The sequence below is a fragment of the Diuraphis noxia genome, unplaced genomic scaffold (assembly GCF_037042655.1).
Source record: "Diuraphis noxia isolate RWA-SAM2 unplaced genomic scaffold, SU_Dnox_SAM2 contig0001, whole genome shotgun sequence".
NCBI lineage: Eukaryota > Metazoa > Arthropoda > Insecta > Hemiptera > Aphididae > Diuraphis > Diuraphis noxia.
The window spans coordinates 58,332,529-58,354,568 of NW_028301711.1; the positions used below are offsets into that span (position 1 = coordinate 58,332,529).

Below are 22,040 nucleotides of genomic sequence, written 5' to 3' on the forward strand. Positions count from 1 at the left end.
GGAAAAAATCACAATTTTTTTTATAGTTCGTTTATTGAAAATAGCAATAATTATTATTGAAACACCACCCACAGTGTATGTTTGAACCATTTATTATTATCCATAATGGATTATGTAGGTATTAATGCATACAACTGGATGTTACCGCTTAATTTGTTCAAATTTGGCACTGTATTTTTATTATATTATTAAAAGTTATTATATAGATATTATAGAATATTTTGATCATTAATAATTAATTATAATATAAATGGTGTTTGCTTGACAATAATCAATATTAATGGACGGGTGAATATTTATTTTTGGTCGGATCTATAATCATTGTTTTAAACTGTGTTACATATTATAAACTAATATAAAAAGAAATGTATTTATTATGTGTCACTATTTAATCCCGTCTCTTTATGAACTTAAAATATGTAATATATTTTTAACATTAAACAATTAATATTATATTAAACAAAAAGTTTTTATATTACCTATATATATGAGAGAACATCGAGATATTGGAAAAAAAATATCAATATAAAGTTTATGATATAATTATTCAATTTTATATATTAATACAACATCTGTGACGCACATCGTCCTTTTAAAGCAATTCTCAAATGAAAACGGAACCAGAACCCGAACATTTTAAATCCTATAAATTTATTTGTTTGTTCATATTTCCTTGTTGTTATACCTATTTCTCTTTATAAATCTCAACATTCACAGCCAATCAATCAGTCATCCGTTTTAAAAAAAATTTCGGGATTTCGGACACCTAAAAATGTGTGCGCCATTGTATCAATATCAATGATGATTGATGGAAGATGCTTACACCTGTGTTTAATAACTGTAGTATAAGTAAATTCAAATATTTTTGATACTTTTAAATAAAAAACATATTATTTAAACCTATATATTTTATACCTAATTAAGTAGATTAAAATTTTAATGAATTATTTTAGTTGTTTTTCCTTTAATAGACGTTAGTATTTTATAAGACACCGACAAAAACATGAAGTTTTATCTGGGTCATAACTAGCAAAGGAACAACTTGATAACCATTTAGATTTTAAACACTAATCGCTAACAAAATAATTAAATAAACCCTTAAGGCCTTAATAGATTATTACTACATCTACTGAAAAAAATGATTAAGACTACATTTTTTTTCGAATTTTAATTAAAATGTTTAAAAAACATGTAATTCGTAAAAATTAAATCAAACCAGAAATTTCAGGCGCAATCAATTAAAATCCCCTCCATTCCACAGAAAAAAAGCTTCTAGTTATAACTCAAACAATTAATATGTTCAATAAAAATGATCATGTTGTTATTTCACCGATGTTTAAGTATACATGGTGGAAATATAAAATATTTCAAAATAATTATAAGCCACTCACCTATCTTTGACTTATTGGTTCAGAACTCCGCCTCCTTATGAAAATTAAAATCGTATAAGGTTATAATATAATATATAACCATATACCTATTATTTTACATCATATAATGTATACAATATTCGAATGTAAAATATAGTATACCTATACATTTATTAATTTTCATCGTTTCAATTAATCAACTCAATGTTTGATGATATAGTTGTTTTATATCCGAGTATGTAAATCATAGCACCTAACTCAACGAAACTCGTCATTTGATGGTACCTACCTACTGTTTAATATATTTGAAATGTATTCAGCCCTAATGATTACATATTTACTTAGTTAAAACAGTGGCCGATCCATTGCTCTATTCCGGGAAGCAAAGTTCTGCTTAAATTATTTCAATGGTCTACAATATTCACTCAAAAAGTCTTAAATTGTATTTAACTAATTTTAAATTGTCATCTTTATTTTGTTAGTTTTCTATAGCTTCGGCCGTGCTAATAGGTATTTAATGCACCGCTGTGTAAAAAATTGATCAGCCCCCCCCCCACCCCCGAAAAAAAATCCTGGCTACGCCGCTGTATTATGCTCTTTTCGGCGTCCACGGCGCGGCGTTATATCCAATATCGAAGTACCCATACATTTTTATAACTCGCAAATATCATATTAGGTTACCTATAGGTAACATTATAATATGTACCACAGAAAATATAAATATTAAACTTAAATCAGCTTACACCGAACAAACAAATTTCTAATAATTATTTTTGGTAGTTTATGTACATTGTAAAACAAGAAGCATGGTTTAATGTATATTTTTTTTTCAAATGTTTTGAGTTTTAAAGTTTTTTTTTTAGGCAAACGATTTGTATTTCGTTGATACCAATTTTTATAATTTTGTAGTACATAATATATATGTATATATGAATATCTGATTTAGTTCTATTAAAGCCGACTAATATACTATAAGCTTGTAACTCAATATATAGGATTTTTAAATATTGTTGGAGTAATTTATTGTCCAACGATATGTGCACAATGCACATCGCATGATGATGAATTAGAAACGAAAATGTCTATAATAATCGTTATAAGGTAGATAAAATAATAATTTAACAAATAAAATGAAAACTGGAATGCACTAACTCCTAAACTGTATCTTAAAATTTGTTGTGCAAACACATGAATAGTTTTTCAATATTTAATTGAGCAAAGCAGAAAAATATTTTAATAGATCTTAGCTTATTTCGAACATTATTATTACTCTACATATGTCATAAACATAATTTTAAATATTTAACATTTAATACTATTGTATAGTATTTACAAAAAATAAAATGCAACCTCACTTATTAATAACAAAAATTACATTTAGATATCTATTTTTACAATTTCTTAAAAATTAAATATCAATTATCTATGTACAATATATAGGCATAATTCATATTTTCATACCTAGTCAAGTTTCAAGTTAAAGAAATTGATTAAAAATAATTTAGATTTAGTACTATTCATACTAAGTTATTGTCAGAAATAATATGATTTTCGTAGATAATAAATACTTTATAGATAACTAAATAAGTAATGAAATATTTGTTCATTCTGTTTTGGAGTATGATTTCTAAATATGTAAAGATATAAAAAGATTAGAGTTATGATCGTGATTGAAAAATTAAAAATGGACAAATTAACAATGATATTAATAATTGAAAACATTCTTATCGTAGGTATAGTTAAAACACCATTTTTCGAAAAAATTATGTGGAAGTACCTATAATATATACACACTCAATAAATATAATGATTTTTATAAATACTCACTATGAAACTAACTATTGTAATATATACACATTATATGTTTAGGTATATATTTATATTATATAAGCATACATACATGCATATAGATAAATATAAATATACATCCAAACAAACTTACACCCGCAAACACACACACCAAATACAAACACAAATATATACAAGTTAACTGTCTCTTATATACCTATCTATTTAAAAGCGAGCTTATATTTTAATTTAAATCATTTTTTACTGTCTCAAATTTAAGAGGAGTACCTACCTCTGATAAATATTTACAATATTATGCTAATATTTTCAAATTATTTAAAGAAAGTCTAATTATATTTTAAAATTCATATGGCTAAAAATCAAACTGCAGCATGGTATATTATTCAATTTTTCTCTACATCTGTCGAAGACGATTTGTCTTCATCTTCTACAAGTTCACCAGGAAGTGGCATTCTAATATCACGCATCGTATATTTCGTTTTTGACTCTCTGAGTTTTGCTTCTGTAAATTAACATATTAAGCAATTAATATACAGAAATATTATGGAATATATTTTTGCTCGATATTTAACACAGTTTAAATACATATTTAAATTACCTCTTGCTGCTTGCACCTTCCACTTCATCTTGTTTATGGCCAAACAATCATTCCATGGCTTTTTTATTTTATACAATTTGTTGCTAGATTTGGGGTCTTCAGCTTTAGTTTCTTGTTTTGATTCTGAAATTTTTATCAGTATAAAGTAGGTTATAGTCAATAATTTCTTCTTAAAAAAATATGTTTTCAAAAATATTATATTCAATAATTTAGTGATTAGATACTGTTTAAATATAATAGTTGTACTTGTACATATACATATATTATTAATCAAAATCAGTTTTTATTATTTGAATGCAGAACAATATTTCAACGATAAATATATCATTGAAAAGCTTTTTTTTTAATTCTGAGCAGAGTATGAATGTATTGATTTTACATTGGTGTGTTTTTTCCTACCTATAAACAATGTTTTTAGTAGAAATTATTCTTAAATTTTCTTTAGGAAAGAGGGAAGAGTGAACCTAATTGGTACTTTTGAAAGGTAAATTCAAAAAATTGCAGGAGTTTTTAAAAAGCGTTGGGAAATACAAAAACGAAATAAGGAAAAACGTGGTTTGTTTTATGCAAAATCAGTTAAAGAATGACAAAATTGTTTTAGTTTTGGTGGCGTTGATAAAACTAATAACCACAGATACTTAAAATTATCACCAGATCATCTGGTCCAGATGTTTATATTACAGGTGATGTTCCTCAGGACAGCCATTTAGGTCCTTTACTATTTTTAATTTTTATTAATGATCTCCTACTAGTCCTTGATAGTTCTACAAACATTTTATTATGGATGATGCGAAGATTTTTTGTACAGTTAATTCTTTAAATGATGCTGAATCTCTTCAGTCTAATATTAATAAATTTCATTTATGGAGTAAATTAAATTTATTACCGTTAAGAGGACGCCACACCCGCATGTGTTGTCTTCGTCGTACAAGTGCGTAGCATAGCAAATTTTACGCTCAGCAGATTACGTTTATCTGCTTCAATTTAAAATTTAGAGTGAATTGACCTATTATAAAAATTAAAGGCACGATTATTACGGAGGGCATCTTATAAGCGTTTTATTATATTTTAATTTTGAAGCGAGTCATGAGTATTTTAAAATTGTAAATTATTTTTATATCAAAAAATACTCATAATCCGGTTTAAAATTAAAATATAATAAAAAGCCTATGAGATGCCCTTGGTAATAATCTCGCCTTTAATTTTTATAATAGGTCAATTCACTCTAAATTTTAAATTGAAGGAGATAAACGAGATTTTCTGAGTGTAAAATTTGCTATGCTACGCACTTGTACGACGAAGACAACACATGCGGGTGTGGCGTCTTCTTAAATATTGAAAAATGTCATACGATAACATTTACACGTAAAAAAATCCAATCTTTTTAACTATAATATTGAAATGTGTTCTCTCACTAGAGTAAATTCAATCAAAGATCTTGGTACTTGTTTTGAAAGTGATCTTTCTTTTAAAATGAATCATAATATGATAATTAATAAATCATTAAAGATTTTAGGTTTTATTAATAGAAATACTAAAGATTTTAAGAATCCGTTATGCTTAAAAACCTTATATACATCTTTAGTTAGGTCCAATCTTGATTTCGGCTCCGTAATCTGGTCATGCAAATACTTGAAATACAGAAAGGATTTGGACAATGTACAATATACATTTTTTAAAAGGATTTCATACTTGTCAACTATTCCATTATGTAGGGACTCTCTCAATCTAACTCAAGATTATATTGGCCTTGTTTCTCTTTCACTTAGACGTAAATTAAATGATATCATGTTTGTCTATGATCTTATTAATTACAATATTGTGTGTCCCGAATTGTTGTCTGAAATCAGCTTTCGAATTACATATCTTATTACACGTAATTCAGATTTATTTTTAGTTCCTCATTATAAAACGAACAGTGGTATCAATTCTTTTTTCCCTCGAGCTTTAATTTTAGCTAGTAAAATTTGTATACATTTAGTTATTTTTTTCTCTCACGCAATTGTTTTAAATTTAAATCTATGTTATTATTAAAAAATATGGATTGATTAATAAAAAAAAAAAAAAAATGTTTTTAGTCTAACTATAATTTTATATATATATATTACTTTTAATTCAGTATTATTTTTATATTTTGTTATCTGTTTTTGTTAGGATTTACTACACATTACTCATATTTAGTTTTTAGTTTTTATCTGATATGTTTTCTTTATATAAATTGTAAAAGAGTATATAGTATATACCCGTTGATATACAACATATTTAAATAAATAAATAAATATTATCATTTTCTATTGACCATTTAAATATTTTGAGCTATAGGTATGAGAAAATATCCAATTTTATCGATTTTTTTAAAAAGTTTTATCGATTAACAGTTTTTATATCTAAGGATTGAAAATTTAAAACAATGTATCTCATAAATAGTTCATAATGTCACCAACAAATATAAAAAAATTACAGTATTTTTATTAACACTGGTAAGTTCAAATTTGGACAAAATAGATATTTAATCAAAGTACTACGATATTAGTTATTTTATTGTTACTTAACTTTAACTGAATGACAGCCCATCCCGGCTTAGAATCATTTTTGTATACGATGATATTACATCATTGAATTTAAATTTAACATCGTCATTTATTATAGCGATCTACTTATACCTATTGTAAAAGAGAGCGATATCCAATTTTTTTTATAAAATGTATTCATTAAATAATTGATTCATTATAAAGTAGCGAATAATGATTTGGTTATATTTCATTTTTCCTAATATTTCATTTTATATTAAGAGTGCTAAAAACTTTTTGAATAACCGTAATTATCAATTGAAAACGGTGTGATGATTATTCAATAATAATTTTTGATTTTCTCAGGAGTTTTTGAAAACATTAGCTAAACTTTTTTGTGAAAAAAATTGTTGCACTCACTACAGTCGAAAAATACATCAACAATATTTTGTTGTAATTTTATTGTAAAATATATTTACTCTAAGTCTTTAAATTATAAAGTAAAATATTCGTTAGTTAGTGAATAGTGATGTAATTAATACATAATTATGTGTTTAAAAAAATATTGAAGTTGTGTAAATGGATTGAATCTAAACAGAATTTGAGTGATGAAATATTTTTGTTCGGCGATTGTGAATCGTTAGAGGCTATGGATTAATTTTGTAGATTCTACAACTATAGGACGTTATTTTTAATATTATTTTCAAGAAAATGTTTAATTTGGTTCAGTTTCATCTTATAATTACCTTTTTTTCTACAAACCTAATGGCCCATGTTACCGAGGGTCTGTTATCAATAAAAAATTTTACCTTTTTCAGTATCTTCATGTTTTGTTTCCTTGCTTGTAGAAGGCGTGTTATATTTGTCTTTGGAATCTTGAGTTTCTTTAGTATCATTTACATCTTTATTACTTTTCATATCTTTATCTTCTTTTATACTATCTTTGTTATCTCCAATGCTGCAGCTCATTGCTGTGCAAGCGATAGCTACGTCAGATTGGTTTGATTTATCTGTTTTTTCTTCACTGTCGTCAACCACCAAACTGGTATCAACAGTCTTGGATCCATTAACTAAATTGATTGGACCCAAAATTAACTCCAACATGTCACTACAAACGGTCATGCTTGGTTCAACTATGAACTCAATGAATCCTAGAAAGGAAAATAACTGTTTTCATATTTTGTAATATTTGTTACTTTATAATTTTGTAAATAAAGTGAGGAATAAAAATTATCATTATATTTTCAATATTTATTATTGTAGTATTGTACTATAATTTAATAATTGTTATCATAGCTAATTTAACATATTAAGTTGGGTGAATTAAAATACTAACCGATTTGGGACTCAGCAATTAGTGTATTATTTCTGTCACATAACGGACTGAATGGGAGTCCTAGTTTTTTCTCCATGTCTCCTTGCAAAAAGAATTCCTCCAACAATTGGCTTGTCCACCTGTAATGCAAATCCCATTCTTTGGCGGGATGCGATATATCAGCGCAGTGCAAAACCATTGACATTGCTTTAGATTTGTCGATTCTATAATGTTAACATAAATAAAAAATTGCATTACAACATGTATAAGGTACAATACACTGGTTTTCAACTAGTAAAGCAGAAATTACTATTATGTTTTACAAAAGATTATACTGATATGCTTATATATTTTAGTTCAACTAAAATTTAAGTAAATATAACAATTATCAGTTCAATGAGTGCGCCAAATAATTATTTTATTGTTTAAAATCTTATATACGATAGTTTAATGTTAATCATTTGATTAAAAATAATGTTATATACTTACGTAGGTTCTGGTGATGCTAAAAGCTGCTTCATAGTTTTCAATTGTTGAAAATGGAAACTCATATCTGTTGCTAACACCATATCTATGACTAGTGTACGGAACTCACGGAATTCTTCTTTGGTAAGATTTTGTAATATATTACAGTCATCATCTTTTAATATTCTATAAAATAATTCATTGTTAAAAACATAAGACTATTGTTATGTAATTTAGTATTATGAATTATTTAATAGTTTAAAATTTTGAATAAAATAATTTAAATAATTAATATATTATAAATATAAAATATTTCCAAATAGAAAAACGTGATTTTAAATTTGTTGGTTATATAATTTAATTTTTACTTAACTATAAAATTAATTAAAGTTAGCAAAAACATCGATATTAATCTTTTTTTTATTTAATAATTTTAACGAATATTATCATGAAATACTAAAACTTCATACAAGTTTATTTAAATAATTTTTGTTCACAATTAAGTTGTTTATTTTAACATAAATAACCTGAATGTGGAACTGATATGGTAGTTTTCCAATACAGCGCGGTCATTATATAATAGAGCAATCTCTGTACCAGACATTACATGGAAGTTGTTTGTGGTTCCAGTGTGTTCGAAGTCATGTGTAATTGCAGCGATTAGCATTGCAAATATTTCCAAATCGCTCAACCAATTCTACAACAAAAATACGAGGTGTTTAAATGCTGCCATATATTATTAACAACCACAAACATCGATTCTCTATTGAAGAATGAAAAAAAAAAATGATTTCACCTTACAAATAATATCCAAGCATACAAGTAAACTTGAAAAAATCTAAAATAATAATGTTTTTTAAATTTAAATTTAAGTTTATAAAATAATTTTTTTCATTTAGGGATACAGATACAACGTTTATTTCTTATTTATTTTAAGTAAAGTCTAAGAAAATATATCTACTTTTCATACAGGGAATAAGAGCGTAGGTACCTATTTTAACATTAAGTTGTTGTGATGACATTGACAAGTAGGTATTTTATCCAGTAAGAAAATAATAAAAATCAACATAATTGAAATGTTGGATTAATTAAAAAAAAAAAGAAATATTAAAGGAATAGAGTGGTAAGTTCTGTAAAATAAAAATAATATAATGTAAAAATGCAAGATATATTTTGAGATTTAAAAACACTGGTAGGTTTTAGTGATATTTGAGAGACAAAGTCACTACAAACCTCCAAGTCTTATCAATTGTATTCTTAATAGGTTATACAGATACTATACAATAAGCAAAATTTAACGTTTTGTAACATTTTTATATTACCATTAGTCCAGTTTGACAAAGCATATAATGTACAGTTTGTGCAACGTCAGCACCGTGTAAATTGTTATGATACGGATTTTTGTGTCTTGAGTAGCCTTCTTCGATTCTGCACAAAAAGTTCTCCATAACTACCGATGGCACCTAATAAAAATCATACAAATGAAATGTTTACATTTTTTCTTAATAAATGCCTTTCTTTCTTAAACGCTGAAATTTGATTTTTTTTTAATTTATTCATTTCGTTTTTAAATTATTTAAAATTATAAACAGTTTTTTATATAGGTAAAAACAATATTATACTATAAATTGACAAAAAATTAATTATTTTCATCGGTAGATACTGATTTCAACCAAAATAATATATTATGACATTATAATTAAGTATTTTACAAACGTTTTTATCTAAATAGTTTTAAATGTATTAATTACAATTTGATGTATTTAATTTAGTTCTACCTAAGATATAATCATTATTTACCGAAAATTTATAAACTTTTTTACCAGGATTGTATTTTAGTTTATATCAGACTATATTTTTTTATAAAAGTTTTGAAATTTTTATTTTTATTAGATCAATTAATATAATATATAGGTTTTACAATGATATGTTTTTAAGCAAAAAGAATTTTGAAGGTAGCTTTTGATAAATAATTGTAACTATTTTCCGCCTATTTTAAAATTATAGGGAAAAACAGAAACTAGTTCTTGAAATCGGTTAAATTGTATTTTTATAGTTATCTATGTCAAAATGAATGTTTTTTTGTATGTTTCTAACACTTTCCTAAACCGTTCATTCGATTGCGATGAAACATTGAGAAGTGGTTGAGTACACTTCTATGCAGATTTCTGGCATACTATATTCAACCTTTAAAGGGGAAATGGGGAAGGGGTTGAATAAATACAACAGTAGCGTCTTTCGTCACGTTGCACGTCTTTTGTTGCACGTAAATCGATATTCAACAGAGATGACTGACTTGCCTGATACTCAAACCAGTTTTTCGCTTTACAGTTTTTACATACAAAAAAACATAGACGTCGTTTTGGTCAGCGACAGTGAATAAAAAATAATTAGTTGTTTATGTATTTACATTTGTTAATTTACTGTGTGTTATCATCGTAAAATTATGCGATAATCTTATCTGATAATAAATATCTATTGGATACGAATTTTAAATGTGTACATGCATTTTAGTAAGTATTTGACTCATGGTGTGATAAATTTGAGTAAGATAATTTTTATTTCGTTTATTGTTTTTAATGCTTTTATACATACACTATACAGGTATGTAAAACATCTTTACTACTTACTACTACAGGTTATTGTGCGTATGAATAAGAATGTTGTAATATTTAGTTTTAAAATCTGATGTATTAGCTCAAATATTTGGAGCGCTTCAGGTTTTTTTTCTCAGTATACTCGTTTGTAAAGTGTGAAACGAAATGTTGAATTTGCATTGAAACAAATATAATAATATATCTAGTTATATTATTGTGATTCAAATTAGATTTTTTTTTATGCACATACACAAATTAAAGGAGATTTAAATTAATAATAATGATATTGGTTAGTAATAGGTAATAGGAAAAATACAAAAATATTAAATATTGTTTGAATGCATCTTAATTATTTTATGTTTAAATTGTATACTTAACAAAAATAAAATTTGAAATTTAGTATACGTCGTATAGATTTTATGAAATGAATATCTAGTAAAGTACAAGAAAAAATATTTTCTCAAATTTCATTATGTAGGATAGTAACCTAACTTATGTTTACTCCGAAAATAAAACGTGTGGATAACAATTAATATAATTAGTGGCACAACCAGGATTTATTTTAGGTGTGTTTCTGAGGAGGACGGTTTCTCAACAGGTGTTTGGGGTTTATGAGTAAAATCTTGGTGAAGTGTAAGACATGAACTATACAAGTAAACAACATTTTTCAAATTTAGCATGCCCTAATATTAATGGTTATATTAGTTTAAGTATCTGAAATAAAATTGTACAGCTAAGATCATATTTTAAAATCAAAAAGTTAACCTATATATTAATTGACTACAGTATAAAAAAATAATAACTTACTTTAAATTTTTGGAATATTCCATAGCGATTGAGCAAGTCATATCCCAAGTATTTGAGTGGCTGTCCGTTTCCGTAATTGTTCAGCTTATATACGTCAAAAGACCAATCATTAATGTCCTAAAATAACGAATTGCTGTGGATTAATTGACGGGCTTTTACAGTGCTTACTAAGAATTAAATAGCACATAAATTATTTTAATAAAAAACCACTACTTTAATCTCAAACTCGAGATAAGTGGAGTTCTGGTGGAGTTTAAATGAACTATAATTATTATGTGCATTACATTTAATGTTAGATTTATAGTCTGTATATCCCAAGTAATTAAACATTTGTATCGAAAATATATTGATATATTTTTTTTTAATTTGCATAAGAAATAGAATTGTACTACTCATGGTTAGTTATCAGTTTTCATTATTTTACATTTAATTACGTTTTTATGTACTACATTTATGCGATGAAAATCAAATTAATCAGATAAAAATCATTATATTGGCAGACTACTAAATCCAAACTAACGAGTTGTTTAACGAAATGGTCAGAGAAAAGTCTGAGGTAAATTGAGATGCCATCATTCATAATATAATTTAAGATAATGGCGTCGATAATAAATTTCTTTCGTTGTTAAATCTGCCTTTTTATAATATTGTGTATAACATGGCAAAAGTTATTTGGTATACTTACCTTATTATTTATTGTTAGGAAATGAACATTGTAAGTTTACCTTTAGCACTTCGATGACATCTGGTGGGAACGTCATCATCGGAGCGTTGATCACACGGCGATACATGCGGTCAACGAATATTCCAGCACGAATAGCGTGTGCGACGGACTTAAATTTGGGTTTTTCCTCACCCTTGCGCCTTGTACAAGCCATCTGTCTCGTGAATGTAGATGCAAGCCAATCTCTGACTTCTTGTGGCACCGCGTCCGGTTGAACTTCCGAAAGTTCGTCGTCTTCCTCAGCGGCCAATCGCCTGAAGTCAGCATATAATATGCACGTGCGCATGCGTAAGCACATAGACACACGCACACAAGCAAAATTAAAATCACCAACCATACATTATCATGAAGACCATATAATAATATTAAATTCTAATAAAATATTGTTGTTAAAAATGTTCCATACCAAATGACAGAAATAATGTTGTTTCTCTAAAACGCGTACATATATTGTGTTTAGATCACGTGCAAAGAAACCTCTAGGTTCTTCTATATTGTTTTCCCAAATGATAATTTTATTTCTTTTTGTAATTGTTTAATAAAATACATTAAAAGAATTTGTAACTATGATTACTACATTACGTGCACTAGATACCTACTGAAGTAAATTATTATACATTTTTAACAACATACTGTAAATACTACACAAAAACTGCAAAATAACGTTGTATTTGAGATGGAATACAAGTTAAAAACATAAATAATTAACATTAATCACAATTTTAAGATTCATTGATTTAATTCGAGTTTTATTTTCGTTAATTAACTTTATTTTTTTTTTTGTTTAATTATACAATATGTAAATATATTTTTACAATGAGTATAAGTGTTGATAAGAAATAGAATAAAAATAAAATAAAAGGGACTGATGACTTGAGTGAAGAATCCATCCAGCGATGGAACTTCTTGATAATTAACTTAAATTACTTTTTATGGCGTACCGCGTACCTACCTGTGTAAAATACAAGTTAGTATGTATAATAATTGTGATAGAATTTATTATTGAAGATAGAAACTGATAGAATTAATTAATCATAATATTTATTAAACCATTATTCTATTATTTTATTGTATATTTTTAAGAATCAAACAACACGACCATATAGCGTATATTATTATATATAAGATACTGTGTTTGCACATTATTTAAATTCTTATTAATAGATATGCATTAAAATCAATTAAATATGAATAAATATTTTCCCTAAATAGTTACAATAAGTAAGAAAAAAAAACTAAAATTAAAAAACTGAAAACTATACAAAAATATGTGCTGAACAAATTTCATATTTTAATCTCCGTGTCATGAATTGTGTACTTACTTATATCATATTATAGATCCTTATCATATTATTATTTATTCTATACGAGAGTATAGAATAAATATGAAATTGCACACAAATCCTTGCACTATACTCTTCAATTTTTATTTATTCCCAATTTTATGAAAAGAAAATTATTGAGTTTTATACGAATCTTAAGATATAATATTAGTTAGAGACTTTTCGTATGACGTGACTCGATGCATTTTATATTTTTCGATTTTTAACTGTGATTTATGATGTTTAGTTTTATTATGGTCAGTTATAGTAAAAGTTGATTTTATAGACTTAACTGTATCATTTTGATTATTTAAGCGTCGATTTAAATATTATAACACTCATTACAGCATTATAAAGTATATAAATAATTAGTGAGATAATGAATCATCCTTTTGTGGGGTTAATGTTGAAAAATTAGATAGTATTGCCTATCGATATAGTTAAGCAAAAATTGCTGACAAACACACACAGACTTTTTTATATTAATTTACTTTACATTACAATTGAGATTTAATTATATTTCATGACATAATCTAAATAAAAAAAATAAAAAACATTGAAATAAAAAAAGTTTAATAAATCGACCAGCAGAGTAAATTTCGTACCTACCTAAGTTTTTTATGGAGAGGAAAAAAACATTTGTTCAATATAATACGGTCTTCTAACAATGACGGTTTATGATACATCCAATCGGGGGTGGTGAAAATTATTACACCACCATGGCTAGGCCTGTATAAACACTAGAAATTTCCATTTTCTCTCTGTCACACAAGGAAAACAAATTGGATTTTTTTTTTATAACACAACGTCAACACATTCGTTGCGAACTGTGCCATAACTACGCGACAAATACAAAAAAACATAAAGTGTGCTACACCGTCGACCGAAAAAGTATAGTATCATATGGTTTCGTGAGGCGAGAAAAGAAAAGAACACGACGTTTATAAAAAAGAGTAAAGCGAAATAAAGTCTAGGTAGTCTTTAACGTTTCATATAAACACGCTAACGAAGTCATACCATGTTTATCGGTTATCGACGCCCGCGCTTCCAATAAATAAAACCTATTGTCCATAGGTATATACTTATTTATATATATAGCTGTATATACAGTATAGATAATAGGTATATACCTGAGTACATAATGTAATATAGTCTGCGCGCCACAACGTACACCGAGTCGAGCAAGTCAACACCTGTGAAGGATTTATTATGGTATTACACAAAAACAAAAAAAACAAAAAGAATCAATTTGATTCGAGTTATACACCACGGATTTGCGTAAGTGTTTTTCGATTTATTTATAAACGGTTAGGTAAAAGAAGACCGGCGAGGAATTTCGTATTATGCAATGTTATATTTATAAATTATAATATCGGCTGTTCTCTACTCTAAAGGACGTACCTATTCTAGTAAGTAGTAGGTATCTACTACCTACATAATAATATCGTCTTACTCATATTATAAGAGTGCAGGCAACATTGTTGGCAAAATAATTTAACAATTTTATTTGTTTAAAAGAATTATGAGAATATACAATATTACAATTTCAAGAAAAATTAAATGTATCCATGATATTATGTTATACAAATGGTCGGAGTTTCAAATGACTTACAACAATTATTTAAAAAATTTAATATCACGTCAATAGCTTAGAAATATTATATAAAAAAAAAAAAAAAAAAAAAGGTTTGTTTTTAGTTTTGAAAAAATACTAGTGTATTGATAATACTACTTGACAAGTATTTGTTATAAGTGGTTTTTATCGTATTAAATTCGATTGGGACTACGATATAACCAAAAAGAGATAAAAAATAGAACGAAAATATGAGTTATAATATGAAAGAAAAAGAAATTTAATTTCTATCAGAATATTATCTGTCATACACCCACACGTCCCACACCAAAGTATAAAATATTTTATTATTATTTTTCTTTGAAAATACGAGCCTCAGTCTGATAATAGATTTTAGATTTGCGCTATTTTAATATCACACTGGAGTACACTTGTTCATCTGTACCAAGTTTCAGCTGGTTTGATTTTGGAGTGCTAGAGTTTGGAAAAATGTCTCTTAGTAGATTTGAGTACGAAATTATTTTTAACGTTCGGCATTTCTACATTAAGTATATAATTTATAAGAACAAACAATTCAATAATTTACATTTTACGAGAACATAATAATATTGATATAAAACAAATTAATAGATTAAATACTCACAATTTTTTTTAAAATTATTACACGGAGTATATAAATGCCAGTCAAAAAATAACATAGACAATTAGTAGCTATTAACTAGAATTAACTATATTAAGACAGTTCAAATTCGTTTTTTTTCTTAATAATTGTGCCTGTACATACGTAAATGTAATAATGTGAATATTAAATATTTACTATCATTGGTTGAATATTTATTTTAGAATTAATAGATTGATAATTTTAAAAAACTCAAATTATTGGACTATCGTCCATTAATGGGTTCATTTAAATTTTTCTTAGAATTCGTAATTTGATAATCTTGAGTGAAATTCCAGATATAATTTAGCAAAAAAAATATTGATTAAAAAAGACTAAATTTAATTTAATTTTATCATCAAAATATTGTTGATTTAAAGTAAAAAATTGAGTTTTATGTCAAATAATAATAATAATAATAATAATAATTTACATAAATTATTATAAACAAAAACAATTATTGGAAAGTTTGGCGATGAAATATTTGTTTTCGTATATTTCGTATCGTTATAAACAAATTTCATTTATCCAAACATATTATATTTTAATTTCCACCCGAGTTCAATTGCAATGTATGTTTACTCCAATAGTGATTATCGATTTGTGTAATAATATTGACATATACTATATTAAATAATTAGTTTTTCTTAGAAAAAATCATCTATTAAATATGAATGTATAAATAATTATATAATTGTTAGTATTTCTTTTTTAAATTTATGTAAGTATCAATTAAAAAATAAATTTCTATTATTTATTTTTGAGTTTATAAATTTAAGAAAAATAAATTGAAGAATTGAAAAAAAATATTTAAAAATAAAACAGTTTCCGTGTGGGTGGGTAATTATAAATATTCTTTGGTGTATATTTTAGTGAATACATTTTATTGTTCACATAACTGAATTTAGTCTAAGACAATTATTATATGAATTAGACTTTTGTTATTTTATTTATTCCAGATTAATAAATTAAAGGTACACATATTAAAATATAATGAAATAAGGACTAAATAAAATCTCATTTTTGAAGTATGACCTTTTAGATTTGGATTATTTTAGTCAAACATAGAATGCACAAAGGATATGTCGAGGTAAATAAGATAATCTATTATAATTATTTACTTAATAGACTTGATGACTGAGCCGATGTAAATAAGAAATGACTTAAAGTCATTATTAAATTCTATAATATTAAATCAAATAGATATTTTAAAATAAATGCCGTTAAGAATGTTAAGATTAATAAATTATTTTTATAGAAAAATTCTAGTTAATGATGGCTAGAAGTAAATTTAATAATTACATATTTAATTTCCTATGTTATGTATCATCAATAATTATTTTGTTATACTATTATAAATGCAATATAAATATATATATAATGAAAACCCTTGGAAATATAAGCTGATAGATAGCGTTTTGGCTCAAAATCTATATATTGTGTTTGCAACTTAAATTATCATTGAATCTAAATGAATTTAATTGAAAATACATATTCTAAGCTTGTATCCAAATTAGTTATCTAATTTATTGTGAAATAGAGTCTTATGAATAAACGAGGAAAATGATTTGTCCGAGTCCCGAGTATTGGTCATTATTTTCAAAAACGAGGTGGATACAAATAATACAAAAATTATACTGACAAGTAGGTGAACATTAAATTGAAAGTACACATCAAGACAAAAATGTTGATATCAAACTCGCATTGTTGTATCGTTGAATTCAAATTCAATACAATATACATTGCATTATCCACTAAATATTACGAGAGTACAACACTTTTTATTCACCTAATATTCAGCAGAGCGACTTTCCAGGGTTTTTCGTATTGTTAATATTCAAAAAATAAAACGATATGACAGGACAAGAAAATATAATATTGTCTTATGTAGTTATGTACCACAAACATATTTGCTTTATTCTATGACTTCGTATAGTGGGAACAGCCGGATCATACTACCTACCTAATACCTACGAGTGGTTATTTTTCGCGCAAAACGTTTTTATGGATGTGACGTGTCGTGAGCTTAAAAAACATTTGTTAGATGAATGATAAACCGCTTACGTCAAACCCTTAAAATATATTATGTAGGTAAGTATACCTACTCGATTGACAAGTAGTGTTTAATTTCGATTGTTCGATATTAGTCACGTGGAAGTGGGCGTGTTTGTCCGTCAACATTCACACTGATTGTGTCGTGCCGGCAAATAATATTAATACTCGACCGACGACGTTGCAAGTTAATTATTGTCCGAAGGCGGAACGGTGGCTAAAAATGGTACCCAGTTGCTTTTGATGTGTCTTTTTGTTGGCAAAACAATTTCTGCTGTACAAACCACATTAATTAATATTATTGGTCCAATCCAATAATTACGTCGTTTGAAAGTATCTAATAATATCGGTCACTGAAACGTACTATGAAAACTTTTTTAATTGGAGTCATGGAAAAGATGTACAGCAGCTCATTCCACATGGTCGATGTTCGGAAAAACATGTTTGACTTCAAATAAAATTGGTGAACAGTAAATTGAAAAAAAATTACTACATAATGAAAGGAATTTCATCAAATTATACGGAAGTTGAAGGACTAATAGAACTGACGTCAGATCACATTCCTGTGTTTTTCCCACTAAGCATCAATGTGATAATGAAACAAAAGAACAAATTGGGACCTATTCAAAAATACCCTCGAAGAAAACATAATACTTTCAACTTGACTAAGAACAATAGCAGATATTAAAATTGCAGTAAAAAATTACAGACAAGATTGTTAGTGTAGCGGAAATAGCAACTCTGGTAGCTATCAATAGGTAGTAATTATGAGTTAACCTACCCCATAGAAATAAGAAAACTAGTCTAATGAAAACGTCGAGCGATATGAACATGGCATAGTAAACGGGACCTAACGGATAAAATGGAATGGAACCGTGTTAGAAAAATCCTTCAAACCAAAATGAAAAAAATGGAATGTTTAAATCATAATTAAATGGTCTCACTGCGATGGATAGTACCGATTATTCGTTATGGAAAGCCACAAGACTCATGAAGAGGCCTTGTGCTCAGATACCACCTCTCCGCAAGGAAGACGGCACCTGGGTACGTATTTAACAAGAAAAAGTCAAAATATATGCTAGGCATCTCGAACATGTATTTATGCCAAACATCATTGATTCTGAGCTCGACATTTTGCAATTCCAAATGCTTCATGCAACACGTGAAAAAATCAAACATTTCTCGCCGTTAGAAATTGCTGAAGAAATAGATAACAACTTAAACCCTAAAAAATCACCAGGCTATGATGAAATTAGTCCAAAAATACTGAAAGAACTTCCAAAGAAGGCTATCATTCAAGATGAATATCTTACACACAAATACAACGCTATTTTGCACACGGAATACATTCCAGAACAATGGAAATGGGCACAAGTGATCATGTTGCTCAAACCAGGAAAACCGTCTGAAAATGTTAACTCATACCGATCGATATCACTCCTTCCAAGATTATTTAAGCTTTTAGAGAAACTTTTGCTTAAACGCCTAAAACCGGTTATAGAGGAAAAAAACCTTATTCCAGAAAATCAGTTTGGATTTCGTAACAAACATTCAACAATCAATCAAGTACCTCGAGTCACTAATGCGATTAGTAAAGTTCTTAAAGAAAAAAAGTACTGCTGTAGAGTATTCCTTGACGTAGCCCAGGCTTTTGACAAAGTCTGGCACAAAGGATTCCTCATCAAACTACGTGATCAGCTGCCACATACCTGGTGTACACTTTTTGAATCATACTTAACCGACCGTCAATTTCGATTCATACACGTAGAAGCGATAACCGAATGGAAAGACATATCAGCTGGAGTATTGCAAGGTAGTGCTTTAAGATCTATCTTGTACTTTATACGGCTGATATACCAAACGATGACAACACAACATTAACTGTATTTGCTACAATATGACAAATTTTGTCAACACGTAATAGTCAGCTCACTGTAACTAATAACTTACAGAAATAAATTGATAATATCTTTGCCTGGACAAGACGTTGGAAAATAAAGATCAATGGTGATAAATCGGTGCACTTAAACTTACGCTATGAAAAACCTAAAACATAGAATAAATAGTAATGAATCAATCACCAATCCCACAAAAAGATTCAGGAAAATATCTTGGAATGCACATTGACTCTCGTCTAAACTGGAAACATCACGTCCGTCAGAAAAAAATTCCGATAAAAGAAGAAATGCAAAAACTTTATTTGTTAGTTGGACCCCACTCTGAGTTAACTATCGAAAACAAACGTCTACTATATATAGCAAATACAAAACCTATCTGGATTTATGGCATTCAACTGTGGGGTTGTGCCAGTAAGTCTATCATCGATATAATATAACGTTGTCAAAACATTGGGACCATCACTGCAGCCCGGTTCGAAACAAACAACGCAATTCACCTTAATATGATGCTACCTACAATAGCAGACAAAATCCAAAGGTTTGCTCGGAATCACGAAACGAGGCTAGTTCACAACCATGTCAGTCCAATGGCCATACAATTATTTGATAACTTCAAGGATATCAGACGTCTTAAGCGTCTGAAACCATACGACTTAGTTTAAGATTTAAAATTAAGGCAGAACCACTTCACTGGAAGCCACTCCACGTATAATATATTATATATTATATATAATTTATATCTAGTATGTAAAATATGTATAATTGACAAATATATTTATAAAGACTTTTCGGTCGTTTAAATAATAAAGCCCCAGGTAATTAAAAAAAAAAATATATATATATATAAAACATTACGGGCAAAGCCACGGCAATTACAGGTCACAGGTTATAGTGTCAAGCCGGATTGTTATTGGCTATCCCAGTAAATTTAAATATAGTTTACTAATTATTTTAATATTTTTTTATTGTAATTTTATTTAAATACGAAAATACTTATATGCGTTGTTATTTTTATTTCATACAAATAAATATAATATATCTTTATAATTATTTTTATTCAAATTTTTTCTTTCAATTTCACTTGGTTAGGCGTTAAGCTAAAATCTAATTATAACCTTTGTATAAATAACTCTATTCATTGTACAAATAACTTTTAATTACTTGGTAATGATTTACAAACACAGTGAAATTGTTTCAAAAAACTGACTAATAAATATTTTGTCATAATAGAATTCGAATGTTATCGTGATAATATAATATAATAAGTTGTACTACAAAAAGTCGTTAAGTAGGTACAGATGTAAAATGTTGAGCATTATTTATTATTTTATTCTGAAATTCTGAATAATAGTGTACAATAGTTTAAAAATTGAGAATACTTAACAATGTAATCAAAACTTAATGTAAAAGCTAAAATGTTTTAATAAAATTCAATGAAATGCATGTCCACATATTAAAGAAAATTAAATACTTGCTACAATAGAACAACATAAATACATTATATTTGTACATTGCATTAATACATTATTGATTATCTAGAGGATTATCAGCGATGTTTAGAAGAAGAAAAAATAGTAATATATATTAGGGAACAGATTACCGGTCCTAAGTGGATTAAAATGGATTGGCCACTTAATTACAGTCCCCTTCCTCATTAATTAATTACGGCTTGTATGTTTACATCAGCAGTAGGGATTACTTGAAGCGAGTTCAAAATTACCACCAAAAGTACGCAATTGTTCTCTTAAATTATCTATAGTACCTTTTAGTAATCATTGTATTGATACGTTTACAGTAGAACTACTCATTGACGATTGACGTCAAATAGGCCAATAGAAAAATCAAAGGAGGTTTAGTAGGATTTTTAAGCGTCAAACAGTACACAACTGGTTATTTAGATAAAGGTTTATAGGTAATTGTGGGTGGAATGAATTTTAAATATTTTCCCATTTATCTTTTTTTTTGCAAGCACTTATTCGTATATCATTTTGAAATTAATAAAGGTTTGATATTGGCCTGCATTTAACTACTGCAGTTTCTGTTCAAATATTGTAATTTAATTAGGTCCTGTGTTTTAATAATCACTGCCCATATAAAAGTATTACTAACCCGAGGACTACAAAAGAAGTAGTCACCACACGTTTTGTAGCTATATCCAACACTTAAGTTCCTTTATCAGAAATTGAAAGACTTATCGATCCCAAGTTTCAATAGCTGTAATGTTTAAGTTTCAAAACCTCAATTTATGTGAGATTATTAATAAATTGTGACTATGGTATTTTCCCTCAAAATACGAAAGAGGCCGTATATTGAATAGGGTGTTATAATAAAATATTAGTGAA

The 22,040-nt window shown here is 27.1% G+C and overlaps 1 protein-coding gene across 5 annotated transcripts in view; it reads right to left on the bottom strand.

Moving 5' to 3' along the window:
- Positions 1–2,906: 2,906 nt before the first annotated feature.
- Positions 2,907–22,040, bottom strand: part of LOC107166739 (Phosphodiesterase 1c) — a 214,787-nt gene continuing 195,653 nt past the window's right edge. For 3 of the 5 annotated variants that reach the window (XM_089218122.1, XM_089218120.1, XM_089218119.1), the window contains 9 exons: positions 12,197–12,449; positions 11,472–11,588; positions 9,390–9,530; positions 8,595–8,764; positions 8,092–8,253; positions 7,624–7,826; positions 7,097–7,438; positions 3,778–3,900; positions 2,907–3,681 (listed from right to left, as the gene is read on the bottom strand). In XM_089218122.1, the coding sequence (XP_089074248.1) occupies positions 3,563–3,681; positions 3,778–3,900; positions 7,097–7,438; positions 7,624–7,826; positions 8,092–8,253; positions 8,595–8,764; positions 9,390–9,530; positions 11,472–11,588; positions 12,197–12,449 (1,630 nt within the window). In that variant the 3' untranslated portion in view covers positions 2,907–3,562. The remainder of the gene's footprint in view (positions 3,682–3,777; positions 3,901–7,096; positions 7,439–7,623; positions 7,827–8,091; positions 8,254–8,594; positions 8,765–9,389; positions 9,531–11,471; positions 11,589–12,196; positions 12,450–22,040) is intronic. The other 2 variants (XM_089218121.1, XM_089218124.1) reach the window with 2 other exon arrangements.